The sequence below is a fragment of the Sarcophilus harrisii genome, chromosome 1 (assembly GCF_902635505.1).
Source record: "Sarcophilus harrisii chromosome 1, mSarHar1.11, whole genome shotgun sequence".
In the NCBI taxonomy this organism is placed as follows: Eukaryota; Metazoa; Chordata; class Mammalia; order Dasyuromorphia; family Dasyuridae; genus Sarcophilus; species Sarcophilus harrisii.
In genome coordinates, this window is record NC_045426.1 from 103,543,999 (window position 1) to 103,571,981 (window position 27,983).

Below are 27,983 nucleotides of genomic sequence, written 5' to 3' on the forward strand. Positions count from 1 at the left end.
GGGAAAATTGGAAAGTAGTATGGTAGAAACTAGGCATTGACCCATCCCTAATACCATATACAAAGATAAGATTGAAATGGGTTCATGATTTAGACACAAAGAGTGATATTATAAGCAAATTAGAAAAACTTTGAATAATTTACCTCTTAGATCTGTGGAGGAAGAAGGAATTTGTGACCAAAAAAGAACTGGAACTCATTATTGAACACCAAATAGAAAATTTTAATTATATTAAGTTAAAAAGTTTTTGTACAAAGAAAACTAAGGCAGATAAGATTAGAAAGGAAGCAATAAATTAAGAAAACATTTTTACATTTAAGGATTTTGATAAAGGCCTCATTTCTAAAATATATAGAGAATTAACTCAAATTTATAAGAATTCAAACTATTCTCCAATTGATAAAAGGTGAAAGGATATGAACAGACAATTTTCAGATGAAGAAATTAAAACCATTTCTAGTCATATGAAAAAGGGTTCTAAATCACTATTGAGCAGACAAATGCAAATTAAAACAACTGAGATACCACTACACAACCTCTCAGATTGGCTAATATGACAGGAAAAGAAAATGAGGAATGTTGGAGGGGATGTGGGAAAATTGGGACACTGATACATTGTTGGTAGAATTGTAAATGGATCCAGCTATTCTGGAGAGCAATTTGGAACTATGCTGAAAAAATTATCAAACTATGCATACCTTTGATCCAGCAGTGTCTCTCTTGGACTTATATCCCAAAGAGATCTTAAAGAAGGGAAAGGGACCTACATGTGGCAGCCCTTTTTGTAGTGGCAAGAAACTGGAAACTGAATGGATGCCCATAAATTGAAGAATGGCTGAATAAATTGTGGTATTTGAATGTTATAGAATATTATTGTTCTATAAGAATGATCAGCAGGATGATTTCAGAGAGGCCTAGAGAGACTTACATGAACTTATGCTAAGTGAAATGAGCAGAACCAGGACATCATTGTAGACAGCAATAACAATATTATATGACGATCAATTCTGATGAACGTGACTCTTTCCAACAATGAGATGATTGAGGCCAGTTCCAATGATCTTGTGATGAAGAGAGCCATTTACACCCAGAGAGAGAGAGAAGAGCTGAATGTGGACCACAACAAAGAATTCTCACTCTTTTTCTTCTTGTTTGCATGCATTTTGTTTTTTTTTTCATTTTTTTCCTTTTTGATCTGATTTTTCTTGTGCAGCAAAATAAATGTTCGACTGTGTATACATATATTGGATTTAACATATATTAGATTATTTTGCCATCTAGGGGAAAGAGTGAAGGGAAGGAGGGGAAAATATGGAACATAAAGTTTTGCAAAGGTCAGTGTTGAAAAATTATCTATGTATATGTTTTGAAAATAAAAAGCTTTAATTAAAAAAAGGGCGGGGGGGAGGAAGGCTCAGGAGCAAAGGCAGATTCTTGGCTTCTTTCATGGCACTCTAAACCCTTTCTTGGGTATGCACCTGTTTAATATGTTGCCTCAATAAAGTTTTCTTTACTGAAATAAATAAATAAATGATCCTTATAGTGCTGGCCAGAAAAAAAAGGAAACCATTTCCAATACCCACTGTTCTCTTTTAGCACTGAAATTATTTGTATTTTCAAATTTGTTTATTTAATTGTTTTTATACAGTTGTCTTCACCTTTAGACTGAAAGCTCTATAAGAGCAGGAACTGTCTTTTGTCTTTCTTTGTATCCCCATCACTTAGCACAATGCCTAGAACATAATAGATGCTTAATAAATACTAGTCAACTGTCTATTCTTTAAAAAAAAAAAGAGAGAGAATAAAGAAAAGCATAGATTTATAATTTTCTTTAATTGCCTTTAAAATTTTACTGAACTAATATGAAATAACTAAATCTCACTAAGTAGGACCAATTCATGAGAAAACTAAGTTGAATTGTGAGAAATCTGAAACACTGGGTATTTTTGGAGAAATATAATTTTACTACTTTTAGGTAGGATTACCCAAAAATGCAATGGAGAGATGGAAGGTGAGTGTTAGAATGCAACAGAACTGCAGAGGAAAAATTATTTTTATTGAATTAAAGCAAGAAAGTATAACCTCAGAAAGATAGAATCTGGTCCTAAAACTAGTCATATTGTAATAGCAAGTAAAAACTAATAGTGTATCCACACAAGTAAATAGACATAAAGAAGGTGCCAAGAACATTGGGTGGCTCCCTTGTGGAGGTCTTATGGGAAAAAGATCAAGAGTTTAACATGATGAGAAGACAAGGAGAGCTTTTTTATATATATTTGAAAGGGGTATCCACATCAATTAATTGGAATTAACTGCTTACAAAAAAATCCAGCAGAAATGTGAACAAGCAGAAGTCCTGCCAAGTCTGCTTCAATGTACAGGTTAATTAAAAATTAACATATTAATTCTATGCAAATAGTACTTTTTCAGTTCCTTCATATTTTTTCTCACTAAAATTAAATTAAACATTTCTCATGAAATTATAAACAAGTGCTATTAAAACTCTTGAAAGATGGATGATCACTAGCAGACTTACTAGGATCTACTGTCCTTGAGAGTAAGGGCTATCTCTCTTTCATCTGTATTCCTAGGGCTTAGCACATAGTAAGTGAAGAAATACCTTTTCATTTCATTCCTAAAACAATTTTTTTTCCTCTTAATTAAAAGACTTCCCTCAGATTTTTACATTATATTTTTTAACAAATCTTTTGCGCATAACTATTGCAAAGATATACTTATGGTCTAGTCATGTTACAATTACTAAAAATTCTATTAAAAAGGGAAGGTATTCCTCTATTATAATTATAGTTGAATTTTTAAGGTTCAGATTTACAAAATTTCAAATAAAATAAAGGTATATTGTAAAAGTTCAATATCAGAAAATTAAGAAAGCTATCTAGTTTTTTCATGGTTGGGCTCCTAAGCAGAATTTGCACATTCCCTGGGGTAGAGAATGAGAGAAATGACTGTGCATTCTAGATTCAAGGAAAGACACTTCAAATTCTCTTTTACTTTTAGCTGTTATTGAGCTACCAGGTAATATCTTAAGAGTAAAAGCAAAAAGACATAGTAATAATGTTAATAAAAGAATTATTGGAACAATTTTTTTCTGTCACTATTTTCCATAGGACGATTGGGTAGCCCAAAGAAAAACGCTATAATGGCATATAGGCAAATACCATCTATCTGCTTTCCTGATTGTGGGGTATACATAATGTATATAATTAGTGAATGCCCAAAAAAACCTCATAAGATATGATATCATTGATATGGTTGAAAACATGGCCTCTTTTTGTTCTGAAACCAGTTTTCAGTAGTCCAATAATGTGTTTGAGCAGGAATAGGTGAATACTGATAAAATTGGGTGCAGAACTGGGAAATGTCAAATGAAATGTTGAGTGATGTTATCACTCATTTTCTCTGCTAAGGTCCTACACATTGTCTCAGGTGTCTGTTTTGGCTTTCATTTATACTTTGACATATATGGATGGGTCAGATCACTGTCTGCTTCTGCTGTCTGAGTCTAACTACAAAGCAGAGAAGACACACTAGTTGCTTCAGTGGACCTTCTGAGTTGAGCTAATATGGATAAAAGTCTTTATATTCTGTCCTCCTACCTGATGACTCTCTTGAAATAGGTCAGTTATCTGTGGATTTCCTTGGAATACCAGCTTCTGCTCTGTTTGTTGGCTCTGTTCCTATTTACACTTGGCATAACTCATATAGTATAGCAATTGACTAAAGATACTCATTTCTCTTTGGTTTGATTTCCTTTATTTCTCCTTAGCCTCCTTAATCATTACACTTGTCCTGTGGACTTATAGTTCCCTCAAAGTAAAAGGTGTGTTGTGTGTGACAGGATATATTTCAGAAATAATATTTTGCAAAAGAAATCTATAAAATAATTTGTCTCCAGATAAATTCTAAGTGTTTTCTTTATCTTTTTAAAACAACTGAATCTTTTGTACTAATGAGTATTTTGGATGATTGTCTGAAACCTGCAAGTTTGAGGAGAAAAGAAAGCAAAGTACTGAGACCTTGATGAGAAACTGAATATAACAATCATATTTTAAGTATCAAATTCCCAATAAAGAAGAAAAACCAATATATTTTGTTGTAATTTTTGATATAGGTTGACTACTAGTGAATCAGATGTGTATAAATATTGTGTTAACTAAAATATATCTATGCTTCTATAATGAAATTATAAAATCTTTTACAGACAGCACAACAAACAAAATTAATGAATAAATTTGTGACTAAGTAAATAAAACTGAAGGATGAGATTGAAATTTTTAATAAAATATTGGTCATGCACCCAGACATTTTCTTCATGTAATATAACAAAAAACTCATTCATGCCAATATGAAAATTTAACAAATCAAAATTACCAAGCTGATATCCATTTTTACTTAAAAATACCTATGCCTTCTTTATCCATTGTAAAATATAAGAATTTTTAGTTTCAGATCTCATATTTTGTTCACATGACAACACTCTTCAATATTATTTTAATGTATATTAATGTATATTATATATAAAGTAGATATTGTAGAATATAAAGTAGAATAGATTTCTAATTTCAAATGAGTATTTTATCAATATATATTTTCACTGATGTGAACACACAGAAACATACAACACCTTATAGCCTGTCAAAAACAAATGAATGGACTAATACATAAACTTTATAATGAAAAATAACATCAAAGTCCAAGCCAACTTCCTAGAATCATATACTTTTATATGTGAATCGAAGGATTTTGTCAACTGTATGATAAATTTTAAAAACTGAAAACAAAACAGTTAAAAATTCATTTGGAAAATATTTTTTCATTGACAAAATATTTTTATTTTGGCAAAACAATAATCTATTAATGCTTTGCTTCACTCTGCCTGGGTAAATAGAATCATAATGACATTAGTAAAAATTTTATCTCAATGTTTCTGCAATATTTTAAGCCTCATTTAGTAACTAACTACTATATTATTTCAGACAATTAGAATACTTTTTCCAACAATTGAAAGATAAAAGAAATGTAAATTTGAGAACTATGTCTGGCAAAGAGTCATAAATTAGGTGGTAGGTATGTAATTGTAATACATTAGCTTCTTGAAATTCCAGAGCTAAACTAAAGTTCAGAAACACTGGTGTGAAAAGAGAGATCTTTTCTTAAACTCTGGACCAACAGAAACTCAGGAGTAGAAAGGGAAGTCTGGTGAAACTGAGATATGTTAGAGTTCATAGATTTTCCTCATGAGTATCATTATGAAGTGGCATTCAAATGAAAACTCTGAGGCCTGTACCCCCACTCCCTACCCCAAATCTAACACATTAGAAAAAACACCTATGTCAGTAATAAAATAAAAAGTCTTTGACTTTTTAAATGTTATCTTACTATCGCAGTGGAATAAAATTGGCTTGAAAAATGATCTAAAGGGATATGATGCAGTTCATTATGTATAACAGCAATAGCAGCGGTTTCCCAGTGTTCATAAAGACTGCTCCATTAAATTTACCTCCAGTCAATAATTAGGAGTCCACAAATAAACCGACGCAATTAAATCAATACTGCTGGGCAATTATATTCCAGAGTCCAGGCTCAGTGGCACAAAAAGACCCTATATCAAGCTATAGTGGTCAGATGCGATTTTCAACAGGGCATTTTCTGGACAGAATAAGAAGCCTGAATATGGATGATCTCAAGTTTATACATGGAGAGGAAATATGTACATATATGCATATATGTACATTTGTATATATGTACAGAAAATATATACAAATGTGCATATATAAATAAAGTAATACAAGTAAGGTCTTTTCTAATATCATTAGAATTTAGGAAAAAAGTATTCTTAGATTTAGTGTTTTAGAATCATACTTTATATATATATATGAAATTCTAAAATATAAAGAAATGTAGTCATAATAAAAATAGTTTAAATATTTCAAAATATTATCCAATTCACTTTTATTCACTGCCTTAAAAAAATATGGCCATTTCTAAATAAAAGTCCTGGTTCACAGATTTAGAATGGGGAAGAATATGAGAGGTCATTACTCTAATTTTACAGATAAGGAAAATGAAGTCCAGAATAACTAAGTGATTTGTCTAAATTTGATCCCTGGACTCCAATTCACTCTTTCTTCATGCTTCCCAGAGAACTTGACATTTAGTAGCTAAACACATCCTTATGTATATAACTACGTGGTTTAACAAAGGACTTCATAAACACTCTATTGGTTCTCACAGCAACCCTGGAAGGTGGAGCAAAAAGACTACCTCTCCAGAAGCTGAGATTGAGAGACATTAAAAAGAACATGCAAAAGGTCTGATTGTAGCAAATGGCAAAGACAAGACTGGAATTCACAGTTCAGACTACCAATGCCGTATTGTTTCTACCATTCTGGGCTGAATGTTTAAATAGCAGATCCCTAATAATATCAAGTATTATTTAATGTATCTGATATGAGTTTATAAAAATAATATTGTATAAATGCTGCATGTATCATGTTATACTTATTCTTAATATTATTCAAACTTGGTCAACCAATAGCATTTTGTAAATATTAAAAGGATTTTTCTTCCATAAATTGCTAATAATATTTTGAATTGTAAAATGGAAATATTTGTAAAATATCTGCATAACCAGTTTGTGAATTGAAATCATGTTAATTCCTTAGCATGAACACTTTAACTATCTTCTTCTCCAATGCTAGAATAGAGCAGGAACTATAAGGAAAAGTTTTAGAATACATTACATGTGAGTGATGTCAAAACAGAGGCTGACTATGACTAGAAAAGCAGGGCTCTCACCTGCCAATAAACTTCCCTTGATCACTTACAAGAGGGGCACATCCCAACAGACTGTGTGTGTATTAAAAAAATACTTGAAAGAGAAGAAAAAGTATCACACAGGTCACAGCAGCAGTCTCAATAGACCCCTCAGGGACTTCAAGTAGTCTCAGCCTTGTCATCCTCCATGCAGCTTTCCACTCTGCCCAGAAAATGTCGATAGGAAAATGTTTGAGGGGCCTCTGGTGGAAATTTTTTCATTCTTTCTGCATTGACAGGATGCCAAATCAATATTTACTTCCCACTAACAAGCTGTTCGAGGTCTCAGTAGAAAATATTGTAGAGAATGCGGGAAGACACAGTAATAAACAGCTGTCTGGCTGTGAGGAAAACATGAATTGACTGGAAACAGGTCCATAGTAAAAGGTCACCGAGACCCATGAACTCCTCAGGTGTCCATATCAACTACTAACTTTAAAGATACATAATAACGAATCTCTTGTCCTAAGAGGTCTAAGGAATGGATCCTTTTCAATCTATCAAATATATAGATCAACCAATAATTTAATTAATACATTTGTCAAGATCCACTTTGTTTTATATGTTAAATTAGCAAATACAAATAGGGTTTACTTGCCTTTCTGTTAGCATAATAATCTCTAATATGATTGAATGAGAAGAAGGTGCTCGTAATACTATAAGAGAAATCCTGTTTTAAATAAAAGGCGGCTTTGAATTATTAAGATAAAGTTTTAATATAAGAAGTAGAAAAAGTAGAAATACCTGTTCTTCAAGAATTTTATTAATGTATATTAACCACTCCTTATCTTGTTCACAGGCCCTCTTTGCTTTTTTCAATTCCTAAATTAAAAAAAGTAAAATGGTATTAATTGTGTTTATTAAAAATCAAATCACCAATCATATCAAGAGATATCAAGTATATATTCTTAAGGAGTGAGGAACTGGCCTGCACTAGATATCAAAAACACTGGGTGCTTTCTAAAACTTAGTATTCATTTTGTATCATTAAATCTTAAGTATCTAACAGATAACTAAAATTTATTTCGTACATGTATGAAGGACACAAATCCACCCAGCACTAATTCAAAAATGTAATTTATATATATAGTTGTACAAATTGGATTTAAAAATGAAATATAGAAACAATTTCAACTGAATTAGTATTGCCATCAAGCTACACAACATAACAAACATACTACCTTCCTAGAGGCACCTGGTTCACTCATAGTTTTCAAATGAGGAAAGAGAATCAGATTTCCAGCCTCATGAGGAAGAATTGGAATAGAGAGTAGAAAGGAAAATTTTGGCTTGTTATAATGAAAAACTCCCTCACAATTAGAATTGTGCAAAAGCAGAAGCTGACTCGGGAGGCAGAGGATACATTATCACTGAAGATTTTGAAGTACAGGCAGAATTACCACTGCTAATAGAAAGGGCTACTGTTTAAGTGTAAGTTAGGAACCCTCCCAATTCAGATTCTGAGATTCCCTGATTTTTTTTCCTCTTATGCAGGATTTTATTATGTGTTATATGGATAGGCATCTTTATTAGCAATAAATATTAAAATAAATAAAAATTAAAACTTGTTTTCTAAGAAGTAAGATATCTGACAATGGCTGGGATCAATGGCAGGAGTAGATCCCAGGATGTAGATACCAGGTTTAGAGATGTAAAGGACCTCAAAAGCTCTTACAGTGTTTAGTTTATCAGAGAAAGCAACTGAAGCAAGGGGAGGTTGAATGACTTGCCTGAGATCACACAGAATGCATCGTAGGAGGAATATGAACCCAAATTTCCTGAATCCAATGCAATGCTATTTCTATTGTATCAAATGACTGAAACTAAATAAAAATGATTCTGCTAGTGGTATATACAAAGATCATTAAGAATCACAGAATTTTGCAACTCAAAAGACCCTGACAAACGTTCCATCTAGTCAAATTTTCTTTGACAAAGAAAGAAAATGAGATCAAAAGTCATAATTAACTAGTAAGTATACTAAAGTGTTAAAACAAAACACAAACTATAACATAAAAATTTGAATGTATCAATAGATAAACTAGAGGGTGATTATTCATTTTAAGTCATTACCCTTTTCTCAAATTTCCTGACTTTTGTTTCATATACTACCATCCTTCCACTTAGCCTGGTTCACAGATTGGCCTTGTCCTTTACTCAGCATTCTCTGATATCCCTCACATCAAAACAAGGTGCCAGATTTAGCAACAGTATCTCCACAAAATATCTTGTACACTTTCCCTTCTTTATACTATGGCACAACCATCAAGATGTCATCACTTATTTCCTGGCCATCACAATAATCTCCTAATTAGTCTATTAATAATAACATATAGATGCACACATATATTATTATCATAGCTAATATTTTTTTCTTTTTTGAGGCAATTAGGACTTGCCCAGGGTCACACAGCTAGGAAGTGTTGAGATCAGATTTGAATTCAGGTCCTCCTGACTTCAGGGCTGGTGCTCTACCCACTGCGCTGCCTAGCTGCCTCTATAGCTAGCATTTTCGTAGTGTCTATGTGACAGACACTAGGCCTTAACCCTTGACATATATTATTTCATATTGCCTCACATAACCTTGTGAGGTACATGCCATTATCCCTACAGTGCATCTGAAGACACTGAGGCAAACAGGCTAGAAAGTATCAGAGGATCCATTTGAGCCCAGACTTGGCGTTCTAAGTCCTGTGAACCCTTGCTGCCTACTTTCTTTCCTCAGATACCAAAGGCTATTCCTATAGCACACGTGGGATCAAAGTAGCCCTCTGCTTGACAGGCTCCACTAGTTCCCTCTTGCCTTTAAGATCAAATACAAACTCCTTTATTTGACATTTAACCTCCCTATACTCTAGCTCCAGTCGACTTTTCCTAGTTCACTAATACTAACCCCTATTCTCCTTCATGTACTTGATGGTCTAGTCAAACTGGCCCACTTATGTTCCCCTCTACATTTCATTCCTTTGGGCCTGTCTGTGCCTTTGAATAAAGACTGACTCCCAGGCCTGTAATTTTCTTTCCTCACTTCCGCTTTTCAGAATTCCTAGATTCTTTCAAAGTACAAGTATCATCTCCTGCAGTAAGCACACCCAATTTGATTCCTTCAGGATCTAGTGCCTTTATCCCTAGAATTTTCCTTCCTTATTACAGGAAGGCCCTTTCCTGAAATGGCTCAGCCATTCTTCATTTTACTCCCAATTCCCCAAATCAAACTTTTGACTGATTCATCAACCAAATAGCTAATGAGCAATCCTCAATTCCTGTTTCTGGAAGGAGTGTGTCAATCTATTCTTATGGCCCCATTAACTCATCCAGTAACTTTCCATAGCAAAGTGTCCTTCCCTGGTCACCTCTGCACTATTTATGTTGTAAACTTGGCCTTCTTCCCATGCCAATCTTAACTAAAATGTAAGCTTCCTGAGGGTAGGACCTGTCTTTGATTTTGCATTTATGTCCTTGCAACTTAGCAAAGTGCTCATGTTTAGTAAACACTTAATAAATGCCCCTTTTGCTTGGTTAAAAGTAGGTATATATGCACATATACATAAATGTAGGTATGAGTGTAGCTTATCATTTTTTTTTTGTCTATTATATGGGTTCAACCAGGAAGGATATGGATTTCTAAAAATAAAATGTTAAGTTTTAAACACTTACCGTCTTAAATTTTAAGTAGCAATAACTTTGGAATCAATTAGTATTCATAAGGGATCTACCAGCACTTAATAGTTGTAGATAAAAGAGAAATGACTTATAAATCAGTGGTATCAAACTAACTACATCCACTGATAGATTAAATACAGGTGTGAACAAGTGATTTGTTTCAAAGTTATTTTAAGATTGTTTCAAAGTAATCTAATTACAGAGTTAAGTTTCTTTAGATTGTTTTGAGCATGCATTTTATATTGATGCATTTTTTCAATGGCAAAAGTATCAATCCTTATTTTTTTCCTGACAGCTGAAATTACTAAGATTCATCAAATAACATATCTTAATTGAAATGTAATTTAATTGAAAAATTCATTAATAAAGAAAATGATTGTTACAAAAGCCATTTAAATAGTCTCACCTCTTCATCCTCTGAGTCTAACATTTCTTCCACATCAGTTGGTGAAATATTTAGGATAGAAGCTGCCAAACACTGGACTTTTTGGGTTGAAGTTTTGGCAAATGTCTTATTATGTCCTATTTTTTTAATATGTCTTACTCGTGCCCTCATCTCTTGAATATTATGTAATATTTCTTTAGCTAAACCCTGTAATGAACAATAAAAGCATGTAACAAATGCAAAAGAACCTAAAATACTACAGAAAACAAATTAAATTTAAAGTAATCAAGATGGTAAAATATGGAATAATTAATATACTCTCCCATTATTAGGTTTACTCTCCTATAAATATTTAAAGACCTTTTTTTCCAACATGATATGCTCTTTGTTTTCAGATGGTATATCCATAGAAGAGATGAGAGCAAATTGAAAAGCACAGAAAGTAGTGATAATTATTTAGAACTTGAACTTAAAATTTTTGCTTAACATTACTTAAGTAATGTTGACTGATGTTCAGTTGATCCTTCTGAACAGGATAATGAGATTGTCTTTTTTACCCAGCACCAATTCCTTGCTTCCCACTAGACCTGAATACAATGCTACATCTTTCAAACTGTCTTAGCATTCTATTATCTTTGATGCATTTCTGATGTTTCAATAAGCAATGCTATTAGAATTAAATCTATTAACTAGTTGTCATCTAATACTGCCTTTAAGACTTTTTTCTATATTATTTTATATGCTAACTAATATTTAATGCAAAATACTTCCATATGCTTCTTATACTGCTAGCCCTTTCCTTTCCTTTCCTTTTATAAAGAATGACCAACTCTTCCTGGGTACTATGCCATGGACTGTTTGAATAACCTTCAGTGATTTCCAAATGCCTCTAGAATAAAATACAAATTCACTTGGCTCGACCTTGTGCTGTACTTTTCCAACCTCATGATTCATTATACCCCTTCCCTAACTCTAGAGTAGAGTCAAGTTACTCACATTCCATCTCTCTCTTCTCTGGGACTCTTCATCTCTGCCTCAATATCTCCCTCTACATGAAGTCTTTCCTGACTTTATCAATAAACTACCTTTTAATAGTTTTGTATTTATTCTGCATACACATGCTGAATTCTCAAAATGAAGTAAGCTCTTTGAAATGTCTTTTTTTTTTTGGCTTTGCATCTTCAGCCCCTAGTACAATAAGTATTACAGATAAAAACTTTATTTATGTTATTAATTAGATGCTTCAAATATATTCACTAGAATGCAACAAATTATATATATAGTACTCTATTAAGCTCACCGATATACTGATATCATTCTCAAATGCATTATCAAATAAGAAAGCCTCAGTTTAATTGGATACAATTAAAATAATTTTAATAATACATTAAAAGAACAGTTTGTTCTTAACATTTTTACCCCAATCAAAAGAAAAAATAAGACAAAAAAGATCATCGAGTAAAGAGGAGATATATATTAAAAGAAAAAAATAAAAGAAATAAGAGAAAAGTAAGGAAAATGGCTAAAGTACAGAAAATAATGCGACTAAATGATATAAAACCATCATTTCATGTGACACAATCCCACTACTGTTTTATATCATCAGCTGGCAAATCAGTTCAGGCTCTTAAAAAATTACATTTCAAATAAAAAAGCATACTTGACATGAGGCAGTGCTCAACTCTACTCTACAGTGGAGCTCACAAAGTCGTAAATGTAATACAAAATTATTCTTAGCTACAGAAAATACCAAATGGCAATCATTTGGGGTAGGTTGTATGTTACCATTAAAAACAGAAGTCCAGGTAAACAGTTATTTGAAATGATGATGTTAGTAAAACAGAAATATCAGGGAGGTCAATTCAAATAAATAACAAAGTAAAAACAGAAATAAGTCTCCCCCTTAAAAAAATTAATCAGAAATCTATAAACATGTGGTAAAAAAATTAAATAATCTTAATACTTTTAAACTACAAGATATAGCAGAATACCTAGCACTAAGTCATAAGTCTTACTATCATTGTTAACTCATTCTCAATTTTTAAAATGGGTTTTAAATAAAATAGTCCTAGGACAAGTCCTATTATTTTTCATATTTAATGTTTTACAGACAATTGCAAAATTAGATAAATAGCTCTTTTTTTGTAAATTGGATAAAAGCAATAGGATGTAAGCTTGTATTCTGGAGTCACTGAAAGCATCTCTAAGACAACTGTATTAGTAGACAGAATAGCGGGGTTACGGTGTTTCTCTTGTTGTCCCCACATGATTCTGATCTTCTCTCCTAGGTATCTCTGTTTTGAAAGCTTTTCATTCCACATAGCTTGGTGATGATGAATATTTGTTTTGAAGACATTTAAAATTATGTCCTTTATTTATTCTTATTACAATATCATTATTAACCACAAGTATTTATTGAATACATAATACCACTATATTTTCAAGGTATTTTTGTAGGATAGTAGACTTCCAGAAATTTTATCAATTTCATCTAACTAGACTGTGAGCTCTGAAAAGAAGAGACGTGGCATCTTACTAATTTTATTTTAGCTTCCACAGTAGCAAGTTGTCTTTTATTTATTTGTAAGGGCTGGTCACATGATAAGGCTGAGGAATGACAGATAGACAAGGGTGCGTGTGCATCTTGATATCAAGAGAGAGAGAGGAAGGATTCCAGCATGTTGAATGGAATCCCTGAGGAGAATTTATGGTAGGACACAGTGCATCACTGAGGGAAAGAATTTTTAAAATGATGAGACCACAAACACATTTGAATATTTGATTATTTACATGTCTATTTCATATTTAAAGTTTAATTATTTCCAATTACAAAACCTTTCAGTGAAGTTGAATATTTGAGTTTCACCTTCTTTCCTTTCCTTTCCCTACTTTTTATGCAGACCATTGGATAGAATGAGGAAAAAGTTAAATCTGAAAAGCACAGTAAAATCTTAAAATCAAGGCATGATATACTAGTGATGAGAGGATTTTTGTTACTCAAACATAGATAAGGAATGCTTGTATACATTGTGGTGTGTGTGTGTGTGTGTGTGTGTGTGTGTGTGTGTGTGAAATGCAAAACACTAAATTGCTTCTTGCCTTCATTTAATGATAATTTCATTCTTCATAAAGGGAAAAATTCTGTTCTAAATCTTATTTTTTTTCTAGCAAGGAGTAATACCTTGCTGAAGTGGAAGTGATGAAAACTTAAAAGTGATATGCTTAATTGTAATTCTGCTTTTATTAACTCTCCTATGGAAAATGATATCCAAGATGACTAATGAAATAATAATAAGATAGTATCTAGTTTCCCTTGATAAATTCAATTTGGCCCTCAAGAAGCTGAAATAACTATCATTTGTAACTGTTATACCATTGGTTGTAATCCTCAAAAAATCATAGAGAACTGGAGAAGTACCTTATCATCAGAAGACAAATATCCCGATTTTCAAAAGGCAAGGAACAGTCTGAAAATTCTAGGTCAGTAGGAATGATTTCACTTCCAGGTAAAATTCTAGAACATCTTATTAAAGATATACTTCGGGGAACATATTAAAAAGAAAATGGCTACTATAAAGAACCAGCATGGCTTCACTAAGAACAGGTTAAACCAGACTAACATTATTTTCATTTTGACAAGATTACTAAATTTTTACTTAAGAAGAATGCTAAAGAGATAAATTATGTAAATCCTCACAAAGCATTTGATGAAATTTTTATGCTATTCTTGTGAAAAAGATGGGGGTGGTGGCCAGAAGACATTATTTTAGGTTATCTATCTTTGATAACTAGATAAATAGAAGACTGGAACATTCAGAATTGGTAGAATAGCCAGTAAGAAAGGAAGAATATTGATAGTCAGTCTAATGTCATCTTAGAAGGAGTCTTTCAGTATCCACGGATTTGTTAAATTTAGAACTGCTTAGCATTTTTATCAGTGATGTAAGTAATTATCTAAATTGCCTGTTCATCAAATCTACAGACTTTATAAAGCTGGGAAAGACTGCAAACACACTAGACAACAGAGTCAAATAACTCTTGACAGGCTAGAGCAGGAAGGTGAACTGAAAAAAATACAATTTAATAGGATTAAATATAAAGTTTCATAACTGGAACAAGGTAGGGAAGTGTTAATTAGGTGACAGCTCAACAAAAAGAAAATCCAGATTCTTATGGACTACGAGCTCAGTGACTTGATGGTGCAATAAGGCAAGGAATCTTATAGAGCACTGAAAAGCATAACTTCTAAGAATATAGAGATGATAGTCCCAGTGGAGTGGTCACATCACATCTAGAATTGCCGTTTTCAGTCCTCTGCACCATATCTTAGCAAGGACCTTGATAAGCTTGAACATATCCAGAAGTGGGCAATGAGCATAGTGAAGGCATCAAGTTCATGTCCTATAAAGGTTGGCTGAAAGAGCTGTGGAAGTTTAGCATGGGGAAGAGAAGGCACAGGAAGGTTATGTTAGTCACTTTGAAATAAAATATTTGAATGTCTATCAGTTGAAAGAGAGATAAGTCTTGTTTTGTTTGGCCTCCAAGAACAGAACTAAGAGAAAAGGATGCAGTTAAAAGGGACATATAGTCTTGGTATTAGTAGAACCTTTCTTATAATGAGACCTATCTCAAAGAAGAATAAGTTAGCTTAGGAGATGATGAACTCTCCTCCTCACTGGAAGTCTTTGGATTGGATGATGATTTGTTGGTTATGTATGAACTTCAGACATAATATATTAGATGGCTTCTGAAATTCCTTCTAACTCAAAATACTGTGAAGTAATAATTAATAGAGAAGCTGGCAAGAGATAAACAACAGAAAGTAGAAAGAAAAGTGAGGAATATGAGTAATCAAATATAATCATCTATATAATCGCTAGAAAGCTCCAGTTATGTGGAGCCTTTCATATAATCATTTTAAGTCCTATTGTAAAGGGTGAAAAGGCATATACTGTTCAGATTTTCATTTAAGAATGGCATATTAACTATCAAGTTCATTTAGTTAATGACTTCTGTCATTGCACTAGTGGCTTGAGTTTAAAAATTGAGTCATTTATTCCCTTCTTACAAGAATGGCTAGGCACATGATTATTACCTTGTAAGTAAAGGACTCTGAAAATTTTAATTCTCCATATAAATGTCAACTATTATCTTTATTAATAAGAAATATATGAAAAAAGGTGACAATAAGTTAGTCCTAGATAACAAATGGAGAGACAGAAAATAGTGAGCAAAACGATGAAGTGGAAGCTGAGAGATCTAGGTACTAGGGTAACTTTACAACTAGCCTAGTTTTGTGAGCTTATATAAATTGTTTCATTCTCTGACTCTCAATTTCTTCAATTCTTAAACATGGTATAGATAATTAAGATCCCTACTAACTATGAAGTTCATTAACTCTTGCTTCAATCAATGACTGATTATTGGTCATTTGCTTTAGTTCCAAAATTTAAATGACCACAATATAATAATGTTTTATTCTAGACTCTAAAAATACATGCTCAACAGTAATTTCACTGAGTAATAAGATAATAGTAAATACTATTATTTGCTTCTTGGTAAATAAATCTAAATAGAATATAGAATAGTTGTTTTAGTAGCAAATGTCTCCAAGTGGCCTCTGCACAAAAGCAATGAGTTATTTCCCCACTAGATATTTTTTACATGGTAATTAATAAATGATAAAGGAATCCTTTCTCTGAAATTTTTACAATAGAGGCTTAAAATTTAAACTCTCAACTTTACTTATATTGATAAAAAATATGGAACAAGATTTTTAAGAGACATTTGAATAAGTTAACCATTTAAGAAGAAATGAAAAATCACAAAAGTGACAAGACACAGATGCAAGCAAAAGGGAGGGCTTTTTTTTTTTTTCAAATATTCTGTATTTTCCACAAAATTTCCACTATGATTACTAGTTTGGCATTTATTTTTCTTTCAGCTAATGTAAGTAGTTTCCATTTCTATGGACTATTTTAAATAAATTACCTCATGCCTGTCATTAAAATAAACTAAAATCCTTTTGTAGCTGTGTTCTAAATACTCTAGAAATTACCACAAAACAAATTTAGTTTTATGAGGTAAACCCAAAATACTGCCATAATAAACTGAACTTCCTCAACAATGTAACACCACAGATTCAATTACTGAAACTTTTACTTGTTTTCATTGATCAAATAGCTACCTGAACTATATTATATTCTATAATATAATATATAATTATATTTTATAATATTCTTTTTAAAAAGAGGTAATTTCTAAATTAAATATAATTTATAATAATTCATAATTTATTGAGAAATGAACATAAAGATAGAAGATTACCTTATCCTTCCAGGATTTCAATTTGGACAACTGCAGTCAGCTTATTCCAGTTCCCCTTGTAGTTTCCATAAGAATTCATTTTAAATTTAATTCTGACAGTAATATTTTGTGTTTAAAGACTATATCCTCTAAGAAAGGATGTGGCTTCTTTATGACTTTCTGTATAGTTGGCACAATTTCAGTCTTTGAAACTCATGCCAAAAAAAACCAAAACATGCAAGTTCTGTCTTGGGAAAGAACTTTCTTTATAAAATTCTTCAGAATAAGAAGTACATAAATATGTCATTCATCACAAACTCAAAGACAGAACCTTTTAATTTCTTATTCACAACTACCAATAAACTGCTACTTTTAAGATGTAAACTGTATTCACTTTTGGGAAAAACAACTATGGCTCGGCTGAGGTCAATATAAGGAATACTAAATGAAGCCAAATATTTATATTTTCTCTTCAACTATTGCAAAGGGTTGAAACTCCAAAAAGATATGATTGAATCAGACAACAGAGCACTTAAGGCTAATTACCTATTCGATGTGAGACAATGACTCCATTAGCATATATTTGGATAAATGGCTCTTCTCACCCTTGGAGCTTGCTGACTGTTTGATGTTAAGATAACCAGAGGCAAGGACTGGAGAGTGGAGGGAGAGAGGCAGAGTCACTTGGTGGAAGGCTGAAGAGGTTAGTGACTCCGGACTCCAGAATTGAAGATTCTGCTTGCTTGCCTCCTTTACTTCTCCCCCTAAAGACCAAGGACTTTAATTCATCCTGACTCTGGCTGACCCTGAAGTCCTCCAAGGAGCTAGCCCATACTCTGCAAACTATCATTCATTATCTTATTTTGTATTATATCTCTCTACCCATCCTCTAACAAGGCTCTCTCATAGTTTTCCACTGACCTTTCTAATTGCTCTTTTTCCTTCTCTTTATACATTTATCCTCCTCTAGGTCAACTACAGGTATTCCTTAAGGAACAACTTAAGAGCCTAACAAAGCCCCATTCTCTTTTCTCTTTATATAAAGGATTCTTCTTCTTTTTTTTTTTTTTTTTGGTGTCTTCTTAAATTCATAACTTTTTAAAATTCATAAAATACAAAGAATTGTAATGGAAATCAATTATACTGTATTATCCGTCTACCTATTTTTTCCTGTCCAAATTCACAGTTCTTTGTGAAATATATGTAGAGATGCTTAAGAGACTTTAGACTCCAAGTTAAAAGCCCCTACTTTATATTATCTTACTTAGGCATCTCATTGGCATCCAGAGGTTCAATGATAATATATCCATGCAGATAACCCTCAGCTCTATTTATCCAACCCTGACTTCTATGTTGACCTATAGCTTCACATAACCAACTATCTATAGATCGTCTTCTACTAGATATTCTATAGACATCTCAAACTCAATACATTCAAAATAGAACTCATTATCATTTCAAACTCTTCCCTCTTTTAACTTCTCTATTACTGTCAAAGTACCATTCTAATTCTGATTTCATCCTCAAATCTTTACCCTCTCATACTATATATTGAATCTTTGTCATGCCCTGTCTTTTCTGTCTTCACAATATCTCTTTCTTCTTTTGCTCCACAAATAAAATTTTCCCACTACTCTGATGAAGACTTTAATTCATTAATGTCTATTGTAGAAATATTAGAAAGTTGACTGTAATAATCTAAATTCAATTATGCAATGAGAAATTTTAGAGAAAGGAAAAAAGTAGAATGTATACAGTATCTGTTTTTTTTTAAAGTGACATAAATATCAAGAGGAAAGAATGTTTAAGAATCACTGAAGTCTCTGAAAACCATGACCAAGCAAAAATATGGATAGTATATTTCTTTTTTAAATTTATTTTTGTATTTACAAAGCATATGCATAGGTAATTTTTCCAACATTGACCCTTGCAAAACTTTTTGTTCCAAATTTTCTCCTTCTCCCCACTCACTCCCCTAGCTGGCAGGTAGTCCAATACATGGTAAATATGTTGAAATACATGTTAAGCCCAATATATTTATACATATTTATACAGTTATCTTGCTGCACATGAAAAATCAAATCAAGAAGGAAGGAAAAGAAAAACTGAGAAAGAAAACAAAATGTAAGCAAACAACAAAAAGAGAATGCTATGTTGTGTTCCAAATGGCTCTCTTCATCACTGAGCAAGTGGAACTGTTTTGAATCTTCTCATTGTTGAAGAGAGCCATGTCCATCAGAAGTGATTGTCGTATAGTCTTGTTGTTGCTGTGTATAATGATCTTCTGGTTCTGCTCATTTCACTTAACATCAGTTCATGTAGGTCTCTCCAAGCCTCTCTGAAATCATTCTGCTGATCATTTCTTATAAAAGAATAATATTCCATAACATTCATTTACCACAATTTTTTCAGCCATTCTCCAGTTGATGGGTATCCATTCAGTTTCTATTTCCTTGCTACTACAAAAAGGGCTGCCATAAACATTTTTGCACATGTGGGTCCCTTTCTTTCCTTTAAGATCTCTTTGGGATATAATTCCAGGAGAAATATTGCTGGGCCAAAGGGTTTGCACAGTTTGATAATTTTTTGAATATAGTTCCAAACTGCTCTCCAGAATGGTTGGATCTATTCACAGTTCCACCAACAATGTATCAGTGCCCCAGTTTTCCCACATCCCCTCTAACATTTATCATTATCTTTTCTTGTCATCTTAGCCAATCTGAAAGGTGTGTAGTAGTATCTCAGAGTTGTCTTAATTTGCACTTCTCTGATCAATAGTGATTTGAAGTACCTTTTCATGTGACTACAAATAGTTTCAATTTCTTCATCTGAAAATTGTTCATATCTTTTTACCATTTATTAATTGAAGAATGGCTTGAACTATTATAAATTTGAGTCAATTCTCTATATGTTTTAGAAATGAGGCCTTTATCAGATCCTTTGGATGTAAAAATGTTTTCCTAGTTTATTGCTTCCCTTCGAATCTTGTCTGCACTAGTTTTGTTTGTACAAAACCTTTTTAACTTAATATAATCAAAATTATCTATTTTGTGATCAGTAATGATTTCTAGTTCTTCTTTGGTCACAAATTCCTTCCTCCTCCACAAATCTGAGAGATAAACTATTCTATGTTCTTCTAAATTGTTTATAATATCATTCTTTATGTCTAGATCATGAACCCATTTTGACCTTATCTTGGGTATATGGTGTTAGTGCCTAGTTTCTGCCATACTAGTTTTTTTCTAAGTGTTCTTTAAAAAATAGACCAAATGCCTTTTATTTGCCTAGGATAATATAAATACATTTATGCCAATAGGCCAATGATGGACTACTTTGTGACCTGTAAGATAACTTTCAACCTATTGCTCAATGATAATAGAAATTTGAACTCTAACTCTACATTTATAGAAGAAGCTCTTCTCATTACAAAACAGGTACTTTTTGCGGTTCAAAGTCCCAGGAGGATAGTTCAAAACACCAATCATTTTGCTTTGGCCTATGTTTTCAAGTTAATTCCTTAATTTATCAAGTTTAACTGATGAAATTCAAATAGCACTCAAAACAAGGCAATTATTATGTCAGAGCATTAAAATATAAGCATCGAGGATTTACTACTATATTATGATAGCATTGTCAGAAAACCAAAAGGAGAACAGAAAATATCTTTCCACATGTGAATATATAGACAGTAAGTCTCCTAAAGCAGAAGTATGTTTCAAACACTACATTGCTATTGTTATTGACTATTTTGTCCTGTAAACTTAACCTATTCCACTTATCAACTAGTATTTCTTAGCCAGTACCAAATGGTTTTGATGACCACTGCTTTATAATATAGTTTTAGATCTGGTACAGCTAGACCAGCTTCATTTGATTTTTTTTCATAAGTTCCTTTGAAATTCTTGAGCTTTTGCTCTTCCAGATAAATTTTGATGTTATTTTTTCAAGTTTGGTAAAATAGTTTCTTGGGAGTTTGATTGATGTAGCACTAAATAGATTAGTTTAGGAAATGTTATCATCTTTGTTATATTTGCTTGACATATTCAAGAGCACTTAATATTTTTCCAATTGCTTAGATCTGACTTTATTTGTGTGGAAAGTATTTTGTAGTTTTGCTATATGTTCCTGATTTTCCTTTGGCAGATAGATTCCAAAATATTTTATACTATCAACAGCTATTTTAAATGGAATTTCTCTTTGTATCTCTTGCTGTTGGATTTTGTTAGTGATTTATAAAATGATGATGATTTATGTGGATTTATTTTGTATCCTGCAACTTTGCTAAAGTTGTGGGTTATTTCTGATAGTTTTTTAGTTGATTCTCTCGGGTTCTCTAAGTATATTATCATATCATCTGAAAGAATGATCATTTGGTTTCCTCATTACCTATTCTAATTCCTTTAATCTCCTTTTTTTCTCTTATTGATAAAGCTAGCATTTCTAATACAATATTGAATAGTAATGATGGTAGTGGGCAACCTTGCTTCACCCTTGATCTAATCGGGAATGGTTCCAGTTTATCCCCATTACATATGATGCTTATTGATGGTTTTAAATAGATGTTACTGACTGTTTAAAGGAAAAGTTCATTTATTCCTATACTCTCTAGTGTTTTTATTAGGAATGGGCATTGGATTTTATCAAATGCTTTTTCTGCTTCTATTGAGATAATCATATGTTTTTTGTTAATTTGGTTATTGATATGGTCAATTATGCTAATAGTTTTCCTGATATTGAACCAGCCCTGCATTCTTGGTATAAATTTTGTGGTGTATTATCCTGGGGATGATTTTCTGTAATCTTTTTGCTAATATTTTATTTAAGATTTTTGCATTAATATTCATTAGGGAGATTGGTCTATAATTTTCTTTCTCTGTTTTCATCCTACCTGGTTTAGATATCAGTATTATGTTTGTGTAACAAAATGAATTTGGTAGAAGTTCTTCATTCCCTATTTTTTCAAATATTTTATACAGTATTGGAGTTAATTATTCTTTAAATGTTTGATAGAATTCACATGTAAATCCATCTGATCTTGGGGATTTTTTTAAGGAGTGATTAATAGCTTGTTCTATTTCTTTTCCTAAAATGGGACTATTTAAGTAATTTATTTTCTCTTCTGTTAATCTGGGCAATTTATGTTTTTGTAGGTATTCCTCCATTTCACTTGGGTTGTCAAATTTATTGGCATAAAGTTGGGCAAAGGAACTCCTAATAATTTCACTAATATCCTCTTCATTAATGGATAGTTCTCCCTTTTCATTTTTGAGACTAACAATTTGATTTTTCTCTTTCCTTTTTCAAATCAAATTAACTAAATGTTTATCTATTTTGTTGGGGGTTTTTTTCATAAAACCAACTCTTAGTTTTATTTATTAATTCAATACCTTTTTTTACTTTCAATTTTATTGATCTGTCCTTTTATTTTTAGAATTTCAAGTTTGGTATTTGATTGGGAGTTTTTAATTTGGTCTTTTTCTAGCTTTTTTAGTTGCAAGCCCAATTCATTGAGCTTCTCTTTCTCTATTTTATGCAAGTAAACATCTAGAAATATAAAATTTCTCATTATTACTGCTTTGGTTGCATCCCATAAATTTTGGTATGTTGGCTCATTATTGTCATTGTCTTGGATGAAATTATTGATTTTGTCTATGATTTGCTGTTTCATCCATTCATTCTTTAGGATGAGATTATTTAGTTTTCAATTACTTTTTGGTCTACTTTCCCCTGGCTTTTTATTGAATGTATTGCATTGTTGTCTGAAAAAATATATTTACTATTTCTGCCTTTCTGCATTTGATTTTGAGGTCTTCGTGTCCTAATATATGGTCTTTATGGCCTAATAAATGGTCAAGTTCCATGAACTGCCAAGAAGAAGGTATACTCCTTTCTGTCTCCATTCAACATATCTAGCTTTTCTAGTATTCTATTTATCTCTTTAACTTCTTCCTTATTTATTTTGATATTAGATCTCCCACTATTAATAGTTTTGCTATCTATTTCTTCTTGCAACTCTCTTAACTTCTCCTTTAGGAATTTAGATGCTATATGACTTGGTGCATATATGTTTAATATTGATATTGCTTTATTGGTTTTGCTTGATCTGAGATCAGGATGGCTACCCCTGCTTTTTTTTTTAACTTCACCTAAAGCATAATAGATTCTGCTTCAACTTTTTACCTTTACTCTGTATGTATTGCTTTGCTTTAAATGTGTTTCTTGTAAACAACATATTGTAGGATTTTGGCTTTTAATCCAGTCTGTTATCCACTTAAGTTTTATGGGAGAGTTTACCCCATTCATATTTACAATTAAAACTACAAATTCTATATTTCCTGCCATCTTATTAACCCCAAATTATTCTCTTTCCTTTTCCCCTTTTCCTCCTCCCCAGTAGTTTACTTATAAGCAGTACTTGCCTCAAACAGTTCTCCTCGTTTAGAGATTCTCCTCTTTTCTTATACCTTCCCCCTGCTATTTCTGTTTTCCCTTCTATTCAGCCTACCCCTTCCCTTTTTGCCTTTCCCCTCCCACTTTTCTATAAAGTGAGAGAAGTTTCTCGATGAAACCAAATATATCTAATATTCTTTTTTTGAGCCAAATCTGGTGAAAGTAAGATTCACACAATATTGGTCACCCTCCCTTCTTTCCCTCAATTATAATAGGTTTTCTTTGCCTCTTCCTAAGATGTAATTTCCCTCATTTTACTTTTACTTTTTCCTTTTTTTTAGTTACAATCCCCTTTCCACCTCTAGTTCTTATTTATATTATAACAGTAAAATCAATTATATATATATATATATATATATATATATATATATTCTCTATTTATAACCATGACAGAAATAGTTCTTAAGAGGTTTTTTTGTTTGTTTGTTTGTTTTTTTACCTTTTTATGCTTCTCTTGAGTTTTATAGTTGGAGATCAAATTTTTTGTTTAGATCTGGTCTTTTCATCAAAAATAAATGGAATTCACCAGTTTCATTGAATGTCCATCTTCTTCCCTGAAAGAAAATGCTCTATTTAGCAAAACAGTTTATTCTTGGCTGTATTCCAAGTTCTTTAGGCTTTCGGAATATCCGATTCCAGGCCTTGATCCTTTAAAATGGAAGCTACTAGGTCCTGTGTAATCCTTACTGTGGTTTCTCAGTTTTTGAATTGTTTCTTTCTGGATGCTTATAATATTTTTTCCTTGGTCCAATAGTTCTGAAATTTAGCCACAATATTACTTGGGGTTTTAATTTTGGGGTCTCTTTCAGGAGGTGGCTGATGAATTTTCTCAATGGTCATATTGCCTTCTGATTCTATAACTTCCAGGCAGATCTCTTTGATGATTTCCTGAAAAATAGTATCTAGGTTCTTTTATTCATCATGGATTTCAGGGAGCCCAATAATCCTTAGATTGTCTCTCCTAGATCTATTTTCCAGGTTACTTGTCTTCCCAATTAGGTATTTTACATTTTTTCTATTTTTTCATTTTTTTTGTTTTGCTTGACTGATTCTTGTTGTCTCATTAAGTCATTCATTTCCATTTGTTCAGTTGTGAATTATAATGAATTATTTTTTCATTTACTTTTTTTTACTTCTTTTTGTATTTGTCCAATTGAATTTTTAAATGAGTTATTATTTTGTTCTATGGAATTTTTTTTCCATTTTACAAATTCTGTTTTTTTAAGGAGTTATTTTCTTTTTCCATTTCACAAATTCTGTTTTTAAGGAGTTATTTTTATTTTCTGTTTCACAAATTCTGTTTTTCTGGGAGTTGTTTTCTTTTTCCATTTTATCAAATCTATCTTTTAATGAGTTATATGCCTTTTCCAAACCCTCTTGCAAATTTTTCATTTCCTTTCCCCATTTTTCTAGTTCTCTTTTAAGATCCTTCTTAATTTCTTCTAGGAGAGTCTTGTGTGATGGGTACCAGATTATGTCACCTTTTGGGGCTTCATCTGGAGATCAGCCTTTAGTCTCCTCAGGGTTTAATATTTGTTCTTCTCTTTCACCAACAGAAGCTGTCTATTGTCAGAGTTCTCTTTACTTTTTTGTTCAATTTTTTTCAAGTTAAGGTCTGCTTTTAGGGCAAGGGAGGTTGTCCAAGCTTCCTCTATAAGCAGCTGTGGCTGCGTTGGATCAGTGCTGACTCACTCCTGGTGCTGGGTGGGCTTGGCCAGGTCCTGCCAGACTCCAGCACTTTAGGGTTCACTATTTACCTTTTGTGTTTGTGGTGAATGTTTTATAACTTCTCTGCTGATCTACTGAATTGCATCCAGAGCAGAGTGGCCAACACTCCTGTAGATTCCTCTAGATTCCTCCCCAAAGATTCTCTGACCTGCAGAGTTCACACTGCCCTGGATCTCTCCGCTGTGTGCACTGGCATTTGTGCTCAGCCTCTTATGCTTTGCTGCCTCCCTCCCATTTCTGATTGAAATCTGTATCTTTATCTTCCACATAGATTTTCTTCCACGTGGTGTCCATATAGTCCCATGGAGACTGCACTGTCCCAGACTCTGCACTGTCTGTGCTGGCATTAGTGCTCAGCTATTTGCACTTACCTGCCTCTCTCCCATTTCCAATTGAAACAGACCTTTTCTGGAAATCTTCAAAATTACCTTCTGCTAGTAATTTTTTTTCATCCCCAATATTTGTGGGTTCTGCCGGTCTAGAGCTAATCCAGAGGCTAGATTTGCTAATTAGTCTGAAGATTGCAGGAGAAGGTTAGAAAGAAACATGTGTGTCATCTCTGCCATCTTGGTTCCACTCCCGTTAGTCCCTTGTAGTATCTTTTGATGGTTGTATATTTCAAGAAATCATAAAACTGGTTAAAATGATTAGAACCAAAGGGCAACGTAAGAAGGAATCCATAGATCATCACTTAAAAGAAACCACAAACTTAACACACCCAGAAAATCATAGTTCAGAATCAGGCCTTTCAGGTTACATTGAAACATTGAAAATACTTCAAAGAACTAGAAAAGAAAGAGATCACTGTTGGGATTACACAAGATTATGCAGTGAATTTTTAATAGGAAAGAAACGAATAGAATATATTCTAAAAGGCAAAGGAAAAAAGCTTACAACTAAAAACATTCTGCACAATTGATTATAATCCTTAAGGGGAAAATTGTTTCTCCAATAAAAAAGATGACTATTAAATGTTCCTTTGAGAAAACTAGAGCTGGGTATAATCTTGAAATGCAAACAGAGAAAATAAGAAAGATCTAGAAAGGTTTGAGAATGCTTTGAAATGAGTTCAATGATCAAATACTCACATCCTAATAAGGAGAAAAGAAACTATTGTTCCTTCAGAATCTCACTGATTCAAGAAATAAAAGAAGCAGTACAGGGTCTAAATATAGTTTTTGTTTGTTTAATTTTGAGAAGGTATAGAAGGAAGAGAAAAAAGAGAATATATGAGGGAAGATATAAAGGAAGAAGGGGAAGTAACTTACTGTTTCTCATTATTGGTGTTCTTTAGAAGAAGAATATACTCTTCTTTAGAAAGAAGAGTGGGAACTGGGAATATGAGCATTCCATGAATCTCATTTTTATTTGAACTAGACAAAGGAGACTGAACACACAGACACCCACACAGTCACCCCACCATCCCCCTTCCCTTACACACACTTATATATACAGAATTTAGTGCAAATTAAACTGGGAAATGGATAAGGTTATAAAAAGAAAGAGGGGCTTTATGAAAAGGGGTAGAAGTAGGGAGAAGAACAGTCATGCACAAAACAAGCCTCAGTAATAGAAGGCTAATTAAAAAGGGGAAATTAAAAATGATAGCAATAAAGGGTAAAAATATTTCAGTCATCTAAGTGTGGATTAGAGAAATAGAGAAAAAGCAAAGGAAGAGAAATAACAACTAGTCATAGATTTCTAATATTAATCTCATTTCCTTCTTTTTTTTTCTTTATAAAATATAGAAAAGTAGTAGGTAAAGAAAAGAAAAATTATAATTGAATATGATGGAAGGAAAAATAATGTTCTTAATAATAATGTTCATGAATGAGAATGGTAAGAACTCTCCCATAAAATGGGGAAAGGTGACAGAAGAAATGAGAAAATAGATTCCAATTGATATTTGATTACAAGAAACATATCTGAGATAAAAAAAAAGATCCATACAGAATTTAAATGAGGAGCTAGAACACAAGCTATTATGATTCATGTCTATCCTACAAAGAAAGTGCAGCAATGATGATCTAAGACAAAGTAGTACTTTGTTAAAAGCAATAAGTAAAGAAACTATATTATGATTATAGATAGCTTACATTGTGAAACAGTAGCATTACTAAGCCTATACTTATATGTATGCATAAATATAAATGCAAGAAAAAACTTAGTAGAATTTTTAAAATGAGATCTCTAGTAATTATTGAAAAATAATGAAAATAAGCATTAATCTCATTTGTCCATGCCACCTTTACAAAAAATGAACATGTTTTGAGGAATTAAAATATCATAAACAAATGCAAAAAAGCAGAAATATTAATTATATCATTTGCTGACTATTCAACAAGAATTATAATCAGTAAGGAGCAATACAAAGAAAGAATTAAAGTATAAAGGCTAAATTAATGTAATAAACAGCTTGATGGCAAAGTGATGGATAGTGTGCCAAATGAAGTCAGGAAAACTCATCATCATGACTCAAACCTGAGCCTCAGAGACTTAATAGCTGGGTAACCTTAGGTGAGTCACTTAATCATATCTGCCTCAGTTTCCTCACATGTAAAATGAGCTGGAGAAGGAAATGGCAAACCACTCCAGTATCATTGATAAGAAAATC

The 27,983-nt window shown here is 32.3% G+C and overlaps 1 protein-coding gene across 2 annotated transcripts in view; it reads right to left on the reverse strand.

The window, feature by feature from the left end:
• The window catches only part of CNTLN (centlein), a 429,193-nt gene that overhangs the window by 42,327 nt on the left and 358,883 nt on the right, over window positions 1–27,983 (reverse strand). For both annotated transcript variants that reach the window (XM_031961486.1, XM_031961482.1), the window contains 2 exons: window positions 10,907–11,092; window positions 7,582–7,659 (listed from right to left, as the gene is read on the reverse strand). In XM_031961486.1, the coding sequence (XP_031817346.1) occupies window positions 7,582–7,659; window positions 10,907–11,092 (264 nt within the window). The remainder of the gene's footprint in view (window positions 1–7,581; window positions 7,660–10,906; window positions 11,093–27,983) is intronic.